Source organism: Odontomachus brunneus, unplaced genomic scaffold (assembly GCF_010583005.1).
Source record: "Odontomachus brunneus isolate Ranch 3 - 2012 unplaced genomic scaffold, Obru_v1 Obru_scaffold_027, whole genome shotgun sequence".
NCBI lineage: Eukaryota > Metazoa > Arthropoda > Insecta > Hymenoptera > Formicidae > Odontomachus > Odontomachus brunneus.
In genome coordinates, this window is record NW_022639477.1 from 1599362 (window position 1) to 1615885 (window position 16524).

General features: G+C 45.5%; 1 protein-coding gene across 5 annotated transcripts in view; it reads left to right on the top strand.

Moving 5' to 3' along the window:
• The window catches only part of LOC116842782 (serine/threonine-protein kinase tricorner), a 193077-nt gene that overhangs the window by 32074 nt on the left and 144479 nt on the right, over nucleotides 1–16524 (top strand). Inside the window, exon 1 of one of the 5 annotated variants that reach the window (XM_032812460.1) lies at nucleotides 8609–10765. The exons of 3 other annotated variants lie outside the window; for them this stretch is intronic. In XM_032812460.1, coding sequence (XP_032668351.1) covers nucleotides 10429–10765 — 337 coding nt within the window. In that variant the 5' untranslated portion in view covers nucleotides 8609–10428. Of the gene's footprint in view, nucleotides 1–8608; nucleotides 10766–16524 lie in introns of those variants that run through there. One more of the 5 variants, XM_032812465.1, reaches the window with a different exon arrangement.

Here is a 16524-nt window from a genome sequence, read left to right on the forward strand (position 1 = left end):
GGTTTTCTTATCTCATATATATGCCCAGAAAGAAATTCGTGTCGCGGCGTCGTCGCGGATAAGACCTTCTCGGAAAGTGCGGCGCGACGTTCGCGCACGAGGCCGGTCTCTCATTCTTTATTCACCCTCTGGCCTTTTTAATATGCACGCTTTATGAACGCGAGTAACACGCGCGGGCTCAGTAACGTCGTGGAAAAATATATTGGCTCTTTATCGCGCGGACTTTTACGCAGCGGCCATGCGTCGCGGTTCACCCGATGGCGAAGTGGAACCGCGTGAGTAATTGTTTTTATGACGATTTTCCGAATGTGGCGACGTGTCTCTCGGGAATACGTCGTGTTGCGTCAGAAACGCTGTAAGACTTCGACAGACAGACGGACGAACGGACCTGAAACTGCCGCGTGAGTGTGATCGGAAAAGTTCCGTGGTAAAACATCATATTCCTTCTTATTTTTACTTAAAGTATTTCTTTGCTTATTCATAGCAAATGCAAACGAAAATGAGATATATTTGTATTCTTTTCCGCAAAGTTCTCAGAAGAGAAGAAATCTAGGGATATCCTTATTAGAGAAAAACTTCCGTGGCGGAAATCGCGTAGTCACTTTAAGTCACCACTGAAAGAGTTAAAGGCTCCTTCACAAAAAACATCATTCTAAAAAAGCGATTATTCAGTTTATCTTTCTTCTTTTGAAGAATGGTTATTTTCAACAAAAAATATTTTCTTAGTGACAGTCTTCAGATATAATCATCACAACACAAATTTAAGAAAGATGCATCATCATGTATTCAAATATATTCTCTTTACGACAATATTTTAAAGATTTCGTAGGAGAAAATGTTGATTCAACTCTTTGTACTAAGAAAATGATTGGTTTTTGATTTAATTCAATTATTTTTGGTTGAAAACACTCACTAGGATTCTCAGAATGTACTTGGAATAAATTTGATGCTTATTATAAACTTATGATAGACATGTTTGCATATAAACTCGTGAAATGATGAAGTGACAGTTGCTTGAATGCATTACGTACTTTTCTGTGTATGTGGTGGGCACCTGTCGCGGAACTCTTGATTAACGATGTCAGGAGTATGAAAACGCATACACACGCTAAAAATTCACATGTAAAATACATAGGAATAAAAAGATACATCCATAAAACGACACTTATAATCGATCAAACAAAATAGAACCTTTCCCTTTCGTTCCAATAACCCTTAAAGCCGTAAAACTAACGTGACATGACATGTAACATCTCTTTTTAACTTGTCTTTCCTCATGATTTTATTGCGTTAATTGCACGGTTATTGATTGGTTGTTAGAGGGAGGAAAATGTTTGGATCATTTTGTGGATTCGCTCGATCAATTGCAAATGCCATCTTATGAATACACACGGAGAAAAAATATTTGAAAATTTATTTGTGAGATATAAAGTTGATTTCTGTGAATATAAACTTTATATCTCACAAATAAATTTTCAAGTGTTTTTTCTCTTTCAAGTGTATTTTATTACTTCCATATATTGGCAGGGATTTCAAGCGTGTGTTTTCTCACTTCTGACGTTATAAGTCCAGATGGCCGCGCGCGTCGAGTATTCTCCCTAAGAGTCTTATGTATAATTGAATTGAATTTATTTGCCGAAACTCTAGCGCGCGTGAATTTCAGCGCGAAACTTGGAGAATCATATCGCTCTTCGTTAAACTACTGATTTAGTTGCCAAGAGAATCAACTATATTTAGAGTGAGGTTTAACATTAGATACGCATTTACATTGTATTAACATATCATTTCTCGGACAAATTCAGCAGCAACGGCGCCCTGCAGCGCATTAATGGTTCAATTATGCCAATGGCCTGCACATTGTTACAAGAAGCGATATTTGCGATTTGCATTCCGCGATTCGCGCCGATATCCTCACTGAATAACATTCGGTCGCGTCCATGTGTTTGTATGTATGTATGTGTGCATGCGCGCGCGCGCTTCAGTTTCCGACACGAACGCTCGGTTCGTTCAACTTTCGTTGAACTTTTATATTGGAATGATAGCGAGCGTTCCTCGCGGGAGCAGCGTCGAGTCCTCAAAATCCGTGAGAGCGCGATCCCCCTCTTTCTTCTTTTCATCGCGACTACCAGAATAAATTTGCGCGAGATTAATCGGTGAATACGCTCACGTCGCTTATCTGCTCGTATCGCGTTTTTGGAACACCTCGTATATCATTAGGGGGCGAGCACGTTCGTCTTGCGCTTACGCTTTAATGCACGAGATAACACTGTGGACCGAGGTCGTTGTCTACACGTGGCGCGGAAGAGTCGCTCTGATAAATTTCCGCCTTCGTTTACCCAGACGCGGCGGATACCGCGCGAGAGACACCGGGTACATTGTTCCTGCCCGCAAACCCCTTTTGATGCAGCTCGCAGGTGCGTCGCGGCGAAGGACGGACGCGTTTTTCGTCGCTTTTCCGGCGACTTGGTTGATGTCGTCGCCACTCGGCTGCCGTGTGTGGACATTAATTAAGTCGCTTCACAAAGCAGCACTCGATCCCAAAGCGATAACAAGTAATATATTAATACTTAATAATACGTCGCATAAGGTCATTCACTCGCGATGGGGTGTGTTGGCGCGATATCTCGAGACGTTCGGAAGTATACTCGGCTACTTTCAAGTCGGACTTCCCTCTTTTCCAACAGGTTGAGCGCCGTTCAATGTTGGGCATTAAACGATGCAAATTTTTTCGGAGACTAGACTACCGGCAAATCGATGATCAAAATTAATCGGCCGTCGCATAGAAAATCACAAGTAATTTCATCGATTGATGAAGTTGATTATTAATCAAACTTTATCAATCGATTGAGTTACTCTTGATCGCATATGATGTGACCATTGATTAATTTTGATGATCGATTTACCGATTATTTTAGTAAAGGGACACATTTTAACTAAATAATACTCAATATCGAGCGCCGCGACAATAATACTTCGCTCTATGTTTTACATTAAATTATATATAAAGTATATTGCAAGGTGGAAAAACATGCATTTAGAGTTACTTTTGTTCACGGTACCTTTGGTACCGTGAATTTCAAGATCATCAGTCAAGTTTCTGCGCAGTCAATGAAAATTAACGCGACAGTTAACGTGTGTTACTTACAATAGTTTTTTGCTCGAACATCTCACGATTCTGTCTCCGCATTTCTCTTACGATAAATGCATAAATGTGCAAACCTGCCCGGGGTTCTTCCTTGCTTACCGGGCCAATCTTACAGATCGCTCTGTGCGGCTCGATCGGAAATCGATCGCAAATAATTAAGAGCTGTGCCACCTCGGCGGCCGATTTCTGCTTCCTGACGATTAACTCATCAGGATGCCGATAATAGATGAAGATAGGTCGACGGCGCCCCCGGGGCTCGTTCTGATTACACCATTACCTACTTACGTTGCTACTAATCAACGCTATTACTAGTCGTGCGCGCGCGTATAAGTGTGCGTGCGTGCGGATACGTGCGCGTAATCGGTTTATCGTAATTAACATCTCGCGGGAGTGGGCGAACGAACGGAAAATTTCCGAGCTAACGGCCGTGAAATTCGTTCTAATCCGCTGCAATTTGGGAAATTGTGTGTTCCTAATATCGAGCTTTCGGCTTGTCAGCGATCCTCGGCCGCCCTACGCATGTCAATTAGACATTGTCGTTTCCTGCACTCAAGGAAAAAGCATGGTAGTAGAATATTATATGAGGGGGTGGGGAAAGGGTGACAGCTATGCGAGTTTTGTATGTAAAATTACGATATATAGTTTAGTTAAATATTTTGTAGTTATATTGCAACCAAAGCTAAATAGTTGCAAGAGCTTTATAGTCTCATGACTATTCAACTTTAGATGCAATGACTACAAAATGATTTTCTAAACTACACGCCTTAACTCTATATATGCAAAACTTGTATAGTTATATGTAACTTAATTAAACTATACCGAAAAAATATTAAAAAATTTATTTGCGGGATATAAAGTTTATTTCTGTAAATATAAGTCATTCTGAAAAGGACGGCTTATAAAAGACTTTCGCCAAAATTCATCTTCTCGCGCGAAAAATTGAAACAAGTGTCCCTGAAATTCTCTCTGGCCACGAATGACGAGTCGCTTAAGCTCGCTCGATCAGGTGGGATCGACGAGTGAAGAAAGTAATTTATGTTAATCCAAGCTAACGCGCATTAGATCGTGCTTGACGGTTATGATGAATGTCCCGTCATTGCGAGTTCGGTACTACTCGAGAACTGGTTTCAGAATGTTTCTAATCATCGGCGTCCGTTAGCCGCAGTGAATACTGTTAAAGCGTTCGGGTTGAATGCGCCATTAGTACTATCGATTGCATCTGCATCGGCTACCGGAAGTCGGCGATGGGCGAGATTAACACAATAGATACTTATCCTTCGTCGAATCGGATTGCGAAGCTCGATTTCATCGCGTCCCGCCGAATGTACCGAGCGTGCTGGAACGTGTCGAACATATCTCGCTGTACTTGACCGAGGTACTTGTGTCGGAAATGTAAATCTTGGTATCTCGAAACGAATACCGTGACGGAGAAGTCTTGCCGGGGGAAATCCGGGAAAAGACAACGCGCGCGCGCGGCGGTAATTCAATAGTCGTGCGACAATTTTCCCCGAGTTTCGCCTCGAGTTACCGCGGTTTGGTGGACACTCGCTCGTAATGGGACACTCGGTAGTCGTAGCTCGTACGCGTTCACGGTAATGCGAGGTTTAACACGACGCTAAGTGCGCGTCCGTATCCGAAATCCCCGCAGCATGCCTTGTTTGCAGAAGAGCACTACATGAAGTTTCGCTGTGCTCGCTCGCTGTGTTCGCGCGAGCGAGCGAACCGACACGCTTTCTGTTTTTACTTCGCCTTTGGAACGGACTCTGTTACGCCGCTCGGCCGAATAATAATTGCCTCGACTTTCCATTTCGAACGCGAGTGTGATGCTCGTCCGTCTAGTCAATAGCAGGAAAAAAGAAATTACCGATGGAACCCTCGAGAGTTTCCCTCTCCTTGTGCCGCCCTACCGATTTTTTCTTCCTTTATCTCTCTCCATTTATGCAAACGCACTTGGTTTCACCAGAATGATTTATATAATGCTGCTATTAACTTTTCAAATTTATAGTTTTATTTTGCGCGCGTATCTTGATGCCGCGCGCGTATTTTCCTTTTGCCATACGTTCTCTGTAATCTTATTTAAATTGCAAAATTCTCTACGCGTCTTGACTTTTCGTAGTGTTCTCTCTCTGTCTCTCGCGCACGTGCTCTCCTAGAACTTTTCGTTTTGAAGCACGCGATAAATTCCGCTCTATTCCGTCCTATTATCTTCCCGTCCATCTCTCAGTCTCTCTCTTTTTCCGCTTCTCGTTCCGCGCGCTGCTCCATTCCGCGTTTTCCCTCGTATTCCGGTTAGCAACCAGCAGCCATACGCTCCCCCATACGCAGCGATCACCTATCGATCGTACATGTCGAATCGCTGTTTAGACTTATCAGCGAATCAATTGACCGGTTCTGCGAACGCGGACATGGCCAACGCGCGTGAACGTCACGCTCATGGGGCGCCGATAAATTGGACCTCATAAATTGGATAGCAAATATCGAAGATGTAATAAGGGTCGATAATGCCAACTCGTTGAATACAAATCACATTTCCATCTTGGCCAATGGAGAGGCATTTATGCTATCGTATCTCGTTTTGTTTTCGAGTAAGTGCTCGCACGAAGACGGAATAAGATTGAGAAGATTCGATACGTTAATGAGTCAAAGATACCAAGGGAATTGCAGAAATTTATTATTATCTTCGTAAGCTATGAAGAGAAACGGCCTTGAGTGATATTTTAAAATAAAATTAATCAACTACTGTCTTAAATATTTGGACATACTCCGATTAGAATTTACTCCGAAATTGGCGCGAATAGTACGCAAAATTTCCTTGCTAATTTTTGCTGTGTACAATGAAAAAATATTATATCATCTTCAGCGAATTCTTCGCACACATACACACACACACACACACACACCCACGCACACATACTTATAATCGCATATAATCCCGTCATCATAAATAGCATACAGATTCATTTCTAACGTACTTTTCTCTTTTTTCAGGTAAGTGAAGCACTGCGATCGATTATTTGCCGTGGATAGCACATATGTATGTATGTACGTATTATTTAATCAAGAAAATATAATTTTATCTTTAGCGGAATTCTCTTATATATGGCATTAAGAGGATTCTTCTAAAACCAAAAAGGAAATATTCTAAGCACAATATTCTTAAAGTCAAAGAGAAATTTTGTCCTTTATCCACAAGTGTCTTGCGTTCTTAATAGAAATTTCTTTTAGTAAAAAGATGTTTCACTTCAAACAAATGTATTCCTCTTGATTCAAAAGAAAAAAAAGTTTAGAATAATATTTAGCAAATCTCCAATTAATAATTCACTTTAGAAGAAGAATATTCTTTTGGTAAGAGTTGTCGTTTTGAATATAGAATTACAGGGAATAAAATACCTTGCACCACAAAGTTCTTTCGTTTTCGAATATTTTCTCTCTGATTTTAGAAAAATCCTCTTGAAACTACATATAGAAGGATTCTGTTAAAAATAATATTATATTCGTTTAGGGGGTGCAAATATCTCTCCCAAAAATACTCGAATTTTTCAAATAATTTTCTCGCGAGTCGAGTCGTACACATCAACGTGCTGGGCTCGTGTGAGCTTAGGGACTTTCAAACGTGGCGCGTCGCAACCGCGTGATCGCGGTATGCAGGTACGGCGAGAAGGAACACCTTAGGTGCACCACGAAGGTGGGGATGCACCGAAGTCGGTGCATACACACGCTCACCTGTGCGCACATACGCGCACATTCGCACGTACGTCGCGTGCGAGAGAGCAGCTCAGCTCTCTGTCAGTCACGGTGAGATAGCAGTGTCGGTGGACTTACTCTCTTTTTCTCTTTTCTCTCTTTCTCTCTCTCTCCCTCCCTCTCTCTCCCTCCTCTTTTTTCGATGCGCTCACGTACACACGCATATATATTCGCGATGCACCGCCTACGCTTTGCGCATAATACCGCGTGTGTACCGACATAAGGCGGACACTCGTCGCGAATATTGTCTGTCGCGCCGGCTCGCGACGCGTCCAGTGTCGGGATGGCCATCTCATGGGCCCCGAGGATTAATTTACAAAGTTACTTAAGAAAATAAACAAATAGAGACAGAGAAAAAGACTGTATTTTCGATTGTATATTTGGTATCGTGTGTGACACCGTTTCTTTTATTTCTTCAAATTCCTATTTCTTCACATTACGAAATTGTAAAGGTTCGTGGGTCCGAAAAGAGGTCCACGGTCGACGAGCGGCAATCTGCCGACCTGGCGACCTGGCGAGTCCGACATTGCGGCCGTCGACGTATAGACGCGCACGGCATCGTATAGTGTGGGTGGGGGAATAATAGGCGCGCTTAGCTGTGTGTGCGTATAGGTGTGCGTCCGCGTGTTCACGATAGACCGGCTTAGGCAGAGGAGAGAGAGAGATGAGAATAGAGACCTGGTAGGGAGAGCGACAGGGAAGCAGGATAAAGAAACGATTAAAGGCTGTATCATACTGCGCGTCGGAGCTCGAAATTGTAAGAGCTAAAGTCGAAGAAGAATCGACTCTGCCCGAACTCGATTGAATTAATTGACGACTACTTATTCACCATCTCTTTTGTACCTGTCACTATATTTAATCCCGTGTACTCCAAATAATATAATATCATCTTTAGCGGAATTCTCTTATATATGGTCTCAGCAAGCTTCTTTCAAGATCAAAAAGAAACTATTCTAAGCACAATATTTTTAAAGTTAGAAGAAAAAAGTTCGCCTTTCACTTACAGTACAAGTCTTGTGACCTTAATAGAAAATTTCTTCTATTAAGAGGACGTCTTGCTTCATGTAAACATATTCCCTCTATTAAAGAGAAAAATAAATTGGAATAATATTTAGTATAGAGATAATTTCCAATTAATAGTTTATATTTTTCTCATTAGGAGAGGAACACTCTCGGTAAAATTTTCGCTGAAAATATAGGGTAACGTCTTGCAACTAGAGTTCTTTTTTTAGGTGTAAGAATATTTCGCTTTGGTTTTGAAAGAATCTCCGCTTGAAGCAACAGAATCCCGCTGAAGACAAGATGATATTTTATTGGATGTGTATTAATAATGCGCCGCGAAGTCGTTCGTCATAAACACATCCGGGGTTCTTTTCTGATTTTTCCCAATTTTTTTCTCCCTCATATGTCGCATTGCGACATTTTCGTTGAAAATGACACAATCCGCGCAGTGATCCGTGGTCCCATCGCAAATCATCGACACGACAGAGCCTTTACGCAGCCCGGCCGGGGACTGGTGTGCGTGGCGATCACAGCTGTAGTAGTAGCAGTAGTAGTGATAGTGTGTGTGGTAGCGGTGCCGGTGGTGATGGCGATGGTGGTGGTGGTGGTGGTGGTGGTGGCGGTGGTAGTGGTGGTAAGTGGCCGAGTGCGCGCGGGTGTGCGTGCCGCGGAGCGGAGCGGAGCAAGAAAGTAAGTGGGGAGCAACGGCAACAGCAGCCTCGGCACGCACACGGGCAACGCGCGCGCGATCGGCACGGCAAAGTGGTGGAAGAGAGGCACGACGGAGCGGCGAGGTGGCACGTTATAGTAGTGCGGAGAGAAGCGGCGCTCGGTCGGAGCACGGCACACACTACGCGAGTCTATCGCGAGTTCCCGAGAGAAGCGAGCGAGCGAGTGATTGCGGTCGTCTTCTCTGCGCGTCTTCGCCGCGTGGACGCCGTCGTCGTCGTCGTCGTCGATCGCGTGTTCGTCGCAGTGATCTCTCCGCTCGTGCGAGCGCGTTCAGTGGAATAAGCGACGAGAATCGTCCTCTCGCGTCCTTCTCGTGGATTGCGCAACCGGTGCTCCCCCTTGCGTCTTGTTCCCTTTCAGGATGGGTTAAATTCGTGCTTCGCGAGTGTCCGCTAATACCAGTGACGCGACGTGACGTGACGTGACGTGAGGCGACTGTTTCTCGAGAGGATCGAGAACGCGCGCACGGTCAGATCGTCCCAGCGACGATCCCCGGCTCTCGACTTCGTCCTTCGTCCTCTCGCGTTTTCTCCGGAAGGGAGCGAGACGGCTGACAGAGAGCGGCGCATTATAACCGCCGTCGCCGGACTCGTCGGCATTCTGGAGTCGTCTGCTGACCGCGCGTTCAGGGCGAATGAACTGTGCACGGCGATGATAGTTCTCCACGGAGCGGCGATGCGCGAGTAATGAGGGAGCTACGTGACCGACCGAGCACGACCGGTGGAGATAGAGAAAGAAGAAAGAGAGAAAGAGAGAGAAATATATATATATATAACCAACCTCGACCTCTCGCCAAGCGTCGAGTGCTGTGTAGCGTGCGGTAAAACGTCGTCCTCGTAGTCGTTGTTGTTGTTGTTGTTGTGGTCACGTCACGCGTAGACGAGTGTCCGACCGTCCGAGACGTGTCGTAGGGAGAAGTCTGACGATGAAGGGAACCTAGTATTATTTAGTAAGGCTGCAACACTGGAAACGGAGTACCTTGTAACTTACCAAATAGCAAAGCCATTAGCCGGCGTTCAAATAACCCTTGCGACAATCGCGGCGCGATTTTCGATTACTTTAATGAACTCACTTCGACTTGAGGCTTGAGGCCCGCAGCAAGATCACGAATCTATTCGACGAACAAGATCGCGCGGCTGCGGAGCAGCCAACGAATTCGAACGCGCAACAAGTTGAAGGAGGAGAAGCACGTGGTGTGCTGAAGAACGCGCAGCGCGCGCGAATCAATTACAGTGACCATTCGTCTGTCCTTACGTAAGACCTGGTGACGTGCACAACAGGCGATAACTTTTGATCGTTGCCGTTGTCGTCGTCGCTGATAAGGAAAGTCCGCGAGAGTCCGCGAGCAGACAATAGGTCGAGAGAGTGGTCAACCGACGATAGCGATTCGCGACGCGAGCACATCTCGTTTGGCAGTCGCGAGAAGTCGCTCGGTCATATCTCTCCCCTATCGCGCTCCGGCTGCACCGAAAGTCTTTGCGTCGAATCCTCGGGATTCACGATCCGCGACGAGACCATCGCGATCGAGAAGGCGATCGAGTGCCTTCGATTATCCCGTCGGCGTCGACCGATGTAGGCGACGTTGCTTCAAGTGCCGTGATAAGCGCCCTCAATCGTTCAGTGCGTGAGATATCGGCGGGGAGTCGCCCGGGCTCCTCTTCGTCGAGGAGCCGTCGTCGCCGCGGGGATTGAAAGAGCGGCGAATTCGGGACACACACACACACACATATATATATACATATATATCCACGGACCCGACAGCGGATCTGGCTCTCTTTCACGGTGTGCCAGGCGCAAGCCTTTGAATGACCTTCGTATTCTGCGGCTTCGTCTTCTTCGACTCGTCCGACGAGAAGACGAGACAAATGCCGGTCGCTTCGGAGGACTGGGTGCCCCACCCGGCCAAGATAACCAGTTCCATCACCACCGTCAAGGGTGCCACCATACAGAGCACGACGACGGCCTGGATGTCACCCTACAGCAGAACAGCGCCGCCGGATCGCGGGGGACCTAACAACAACAACAACAACAATAACAACGGCGTGGTTATATTGGACGGATGCAGGCCGCCGGCGGCCACCACGGCCAGGAGGTTCTTCAGGTGGTTCAGCAGGCTGGGGCAGCCGCCGATGGGCAAGTCAGGTAAAGAGAGAGACGTGGATGAAAGGAGAGATCGTACCGACCGCGCTCGGCGTCGTGATAAAAGCCACAATACCGGGACGAGCCCGAGAGCGTAGGTTTGTGTTTATTAGCGCGAATTCAGCGCTAAACACGGCCGTTCGATTCTCAAGCCGAGTAGGTAACGTGACCTTCGCGTGAGCAAATGCGACTTAGAATCATGCCACATCGAACGCCGAGCGTTCTTAACTCTTTACAGCTCGGATATCGATTTCCTTCGAGTGGAAATGCCTGAAATCCTGAAGGACGCTCCCGACGGAGAATTCTGTCCGAAAACAATTGACCAAAAATAGACCGAATAAAATTAACCGAGAAATACGATTTTCCGAATGTATCATCAATTATGTGCACTCTCATGTTTGCACGTGTCCTCTAGAACTGTAGGAAATTTAATGAATTTTATAATTGTGATAAAACGAATGATAAGAATGTCAACCTCGTACTTTAAGTTAACATCGAGGAGAAAATGAAATTTGTTCACTTTCGTTCGCGCACGCGAGCAACTTCACATGACCTTGAGTGTCAACGATTTTGCTCTGCACACGATCGCTACATCGGTTTTTTCAGCGGGAAAGTTATTATTCCGCGGGTTGGGACGAAGAGTATAGCTCTATGTAGCTCGAATGGATCGATAATACATATCGACGGAACCATTATTTTGCTAATAGAAAAAATATTGGGGAGGACGCAAAGTTAATTACGTTAATTAAGTTACATGAACGTACAAAACCGTGTACATTAGGCCTTAAAGGGTTAACCCAAAGCTGCTCTCTTTCTCTTCCTCTTTTCTTCCTTTCCTCCTTCTCTTTAATTAAAAGTGCACTTTTCCACGAGACAGCGCGTTGATTTATGACGTATGACAAGGCCATGACACACAGGAGGAACTTTTACCGTTTTTCTCCGCTTGATTACATATTATGTAACAGCAATTAGCATGTCACAGCGTACGTTCCCGTCGGCAAGGAGACGGTCGAAAGCCGCCGAATGTGTCGTACCGTAATCGACCGTGGCGTTTGTGGGATCGCGCTGGTAGGATTCGTGCGACGAACCGGTAGAGCAACTCGCGATTGTTTCGAATCGCTTAGATCGCGCTCCTTCTCTCTCACCCTCTCTCCTCTCTTCTCTTCCCTTCCACCCCCTCTTTCCCTCCCCGCACGACCCCTTGTCCACGTGTTACTGTTAGTCATCGCAGGTGCATCGTACGTGCGGTAGTTGCCGTTAATAAAAAGAACATGTTCGCGAGGCGAATACGCGCGCGTAGTAGTAATGGGTAATTGAGGAGAAGCGCGAGCGTATACGCACGCATACACGCACGAGCGCGCGCGCGTGCGCCCACACACACGCAAGGAACGCGCTCGCGCGAATATACGTACGCGAGAGCGCGGTGCAGCGCGTTAACGGTTCTTCTGCTACACGGATTTCTGGTTTTCATAATATGTATACACGGTCGCGGTCGCGTTGTTGCCTCGTATTCCATATGGCGCCGAACAAAGAAACCGGCCGCGGATCTAAAACTGAGTGACAAATGAGCACTTGGATCGAACAGGTTTCACGCGACGCGACGCGACGCGTAGCAGGCGTTTGAACCTTGTTATCCCGCCGGTTGTCCAACGGGCCACAAGTGTGCGTCTGGTTGCTTCTTCGATTCTTTTCTCGTTCCTCCTCGTTTCGATGTACACGACAGTCGCGTGACGCGCGCGAGACACTACTTTATAATACCGGTAAATAGTCCTCGCTCATCCGCGGTTATATCGCGTAGTCGCGACACGTCGTGTCTCCTCGTCGCGTAATTTCTCCCACGTACGAAAACGCGAAACTCGACGCGTCACGACGCGCTCGTTACGCGTATTCCAGCCTCGAATCCGTGTCCGCGTTTTTCTCCCCGCGGGATCTTTATGAAACATTAATACTCGGCTTATTATCGCATCTCTCTTTCTTTTTTCCGGGCCCGCCTACGCGGCCGCGTTTGCGTCTGTTAACTCGGACTCTTGGAAATCTCGCATGGCCGCGCCACTCTCGCGAAATTTATATCGAATGACTAACGGCGCATTAACGAGCTTTTCGCGTTTCATACATATACACACACACAGCTCTTGGTAATAATAATTGATATCGTATATCTTACGCGCCTCGCGCGCGCGCGCTGTTCAGAAGTTCCGCGCTGGGCGTAAAAGAAATCGCCTAATTAAATTTTATCGACAAAGCGTAAAATGAGGATTACCGCCGCCGCCTTCGGCGCGGAGGCATTAAAATTCGCACAAAGCCGCTGTCTCTTCAGGCGGAACTGAGTACACGTATAACACACGTGCCACATTCGAGACCCGGCATTGATTTTACCACGCGCTTCGTTGAGCACACCTTCGAGAATTAGGGTCGAATCTCCTATACCTATGCCCGAATAATCGTCGATATTTAGAAAACAAGCGGCGCTCCACAATTTGCTGCTCGGCCGATTTCGGAAAATACACTCCCCGTCTCATGGCCTGCAACGAAATCGCGAGCGCGTTTCAGACCGATTGAAATTGAATCACGTTCGCGAGTCTCGTTTTCGCGCTTTTCAATGTCAGCCGAATGACCAGATGCGATGTAAAAATTAGTGAGGCGAAAATAACACTCCCCGCCTGCATGCTCTAACATGTGAACTTATTGGCAGGCTCTGCTGCAGACAAAGATAGAATATGTCTATTTTCTGCCTCTTAACGTTTGCATCACGACAGCCGTAGCGCCGCATAGTTTTTACAGACGCGATGAGCTCTACGCTTGTATCCGTGCCGAAATCTCGCCAATTCGATTGCGCAACGCGGAAGGAAATCAGCCGGGGGAGGATTTAGCTAACGGTAATTCTTCTTCGTTATTTGAACGCGTGCGCTACAAATAAAGCAGGAAAGGATCCGTCGAAATTACCGGAATGGAATTACACGAATTCAATTTCTCAAGGCTGAAATACCAATTCCCTTTTTATTCTCTCAACGAAATCTGAATATTTTATTAAACTCTTGCATTCGCTCTTATTTTTGCTTGCTCTTGTTTTTGCGTGAAACAAGCTCAAAATTTATAATTGAGTAAGGTGAACACATAAAATTGATCCAACACATTTCAGCTGGTCTGATTTGACCTTTCGACTACAGGTGAAATTACTCGCATTACATATGCAGTTAGATAAAACTTTTAAGTAGTTGAAGGGAAGGATCTATATAAAATTACGTTTCTCAATTCGCCTAGTCTCTCTTACACTCTTGACCAAATTCAATAGTTTGAATTTTCCTGTGTCAGATTGCCAATCTGACTCTACTTTTTATTCGATTTGATTCGATTGCAATTCGCAAAACTCGCATAACCTCGACACTCATTTCGTTTTGCTTGATTGCTCTTTTCGGGATGCGTTGATGTGAAATTCAAAATAGCAATTTAAAGTACGATAAAGTAATCCACATTCACGCATAACGCGTCCCGAACAATTCCGAGGATGTCCGATGGATTGTAACGAACGTAGGTTCGCGCGGGCCTACTTTTTATTTATATTTCGCTCAAACGGTACAAGTTTCGCCTCGTGATTTACTTCACGAGACTCATAACGCTGAGGCACCTTCGCGGCGCTTGGAAATCGCCGTTCCAGGCCGATCTTCGTTCCGGCATGCATTTCGTGGCTCGCAAGTGGGTCGTGCACGTGACGAAACACAAATCGCGCGATTGCGAGCAGGGCTCGATAATTCACAGCCCACACGTATGCGTCGAGTGCGTGTTACGGCGGGCCGTGCGATTTCTCGAGTGTCGCAACACAACGACCACGACGACGAGAGGCAGCAGGGTCGGTAAACTCTATGGCGTTTATCAAAACACGACGAGGGACATATCTATTCGCCGACTGACTGACGCAACGCTTCGACTGTTTCGTTAAATCCTTACGTTTCACGACCACAGCGAATCAGCCGCGGAATAATTTCTTCAGCGGTGACTTCAAATCACTATGCCCGATTTCCCCCAAGGCGAGAGGTTTTTTTTTAAATAAACATGTCGAGATTTTCTCTTCCCTTTACTGTTATTTCTTGTAATTTTGAGGCCACTTCATCTTAATACTTTTCATCTTAGTACTTTTTCATATAGAATGATAAGTAAAATAGTAAAATTGATTGTTGTCTAGAAAAACATACAGAAACTTTAAATAAAATTTTGTGCATTTTACAGATTTGTATGTAAACCATGTTGTTGACCAGTGTGTAAACATTAATATCACTGGTCTATTTCTTTTGTCATTCTACATACAAAAGTATTAAGATAAGGCGGTAGAAAAGTGAATAGTTTATGAAATATCTCTTATATTTTTTGTATTAAAAAGTGATAGAAATGAAAAAAATCTGAGGAAGTATTTACTTTTCAATGATCTTTATCTCAGTACTTTTATATGCTGAATGACTTCTAGAGGAATTGACTTATACCGAAAAAACCATATAGTTCCATTTAAAAAATTGAAGTTGATCTTGGCAGGGCTTTCCAAGCTCATTCCAGGATCAAATAAATATTATCATTTTTTCCCTTCAATATACCTTCCTTTTGTTAAAAACATTTTATCTCTGAGATACCGAGTTGTAAAGACTTATGTGGGGGACCACCCTGTATATGAATTGAAAGAATACGATAGTTCAAGTAAATCCAAAGCAATTGAGTATTTGGCCACGAAACTTCTCCGACTTACCGCTTAAGAGGTCAATTCATTCGGCAACGAATCGCGTATCGACTCTCTGCGCCGGTTGCGAGCGCGCGCACACACACACACACACACACACACACACACACACACACACACGTAATTAATCCCGCGCTGCGTCTCACCCTCGCTCGCGCGACCCAACCAAGTCCGTGAATCCGCATGCTTCGCGTGTGTACACGAGCCGTACGTCGCAATATTCCCGAGATTGGTATTCTCTCGCGGGGCGGCGCGGCGCAATAACTGGGCCGGAAAGAGGATGAACCGTAAACTCGATAAATAAACATTAGACCCGGCGGGCAAAAGCAGGCCGCGCCGCCGGCAACACCGTGGCACCGGCATTCGCAATAATCGTCGACGTGACGTCGAATCGCGCGTCGATTCGCTTAGCATAGCGCCACTTAGTATGGTGTCGCGATGCCGGAGTGGCAGGTTGTGGTGTGAGCCGAGTCTTTCACGGCTGGATCATGACGCGCGAACGGGATTGTGTTCTGCTGGATGGAATTGTAGGATCTTCACGCTAGCCGCGCGGACGCCCGCGCGGCGACGGAGATCGCTATGCGTTAAAAGTAGGCTGCGGGGCCGACCGTGCCGTACGGAACGTCTCGTTGGCTCCGAAGCAAAGAACTATACAGAGTGGACCAGCTAATGCCACGGGCGCTACAGTGTACATGGAGATATGATACTGTAGTAAGAATTGCAACCAAATTTTTGTGACCCCTCTTGGGACCACCGCGCGCAATTGTGATCGGAAGTCATTACGCGTTTGTTTAGAAATGTTACGCACGCGCTTGATTCTTTGCTGCAAAACTGTTGCAACTAAGAGGTAATTGTCCTGACTAAATTAATAAGAAAGCAGTTTTGCTTTTATTAATAAGTAATTAGTGAAATTACAAAGGAAATTGACGTTTATATAAAACTTTGATTTGGCAGCGGTCGAGAAATAATAAGAAATATAAATATAAATTATATATATATATATATATATATATATATATATATATATATATATATATAT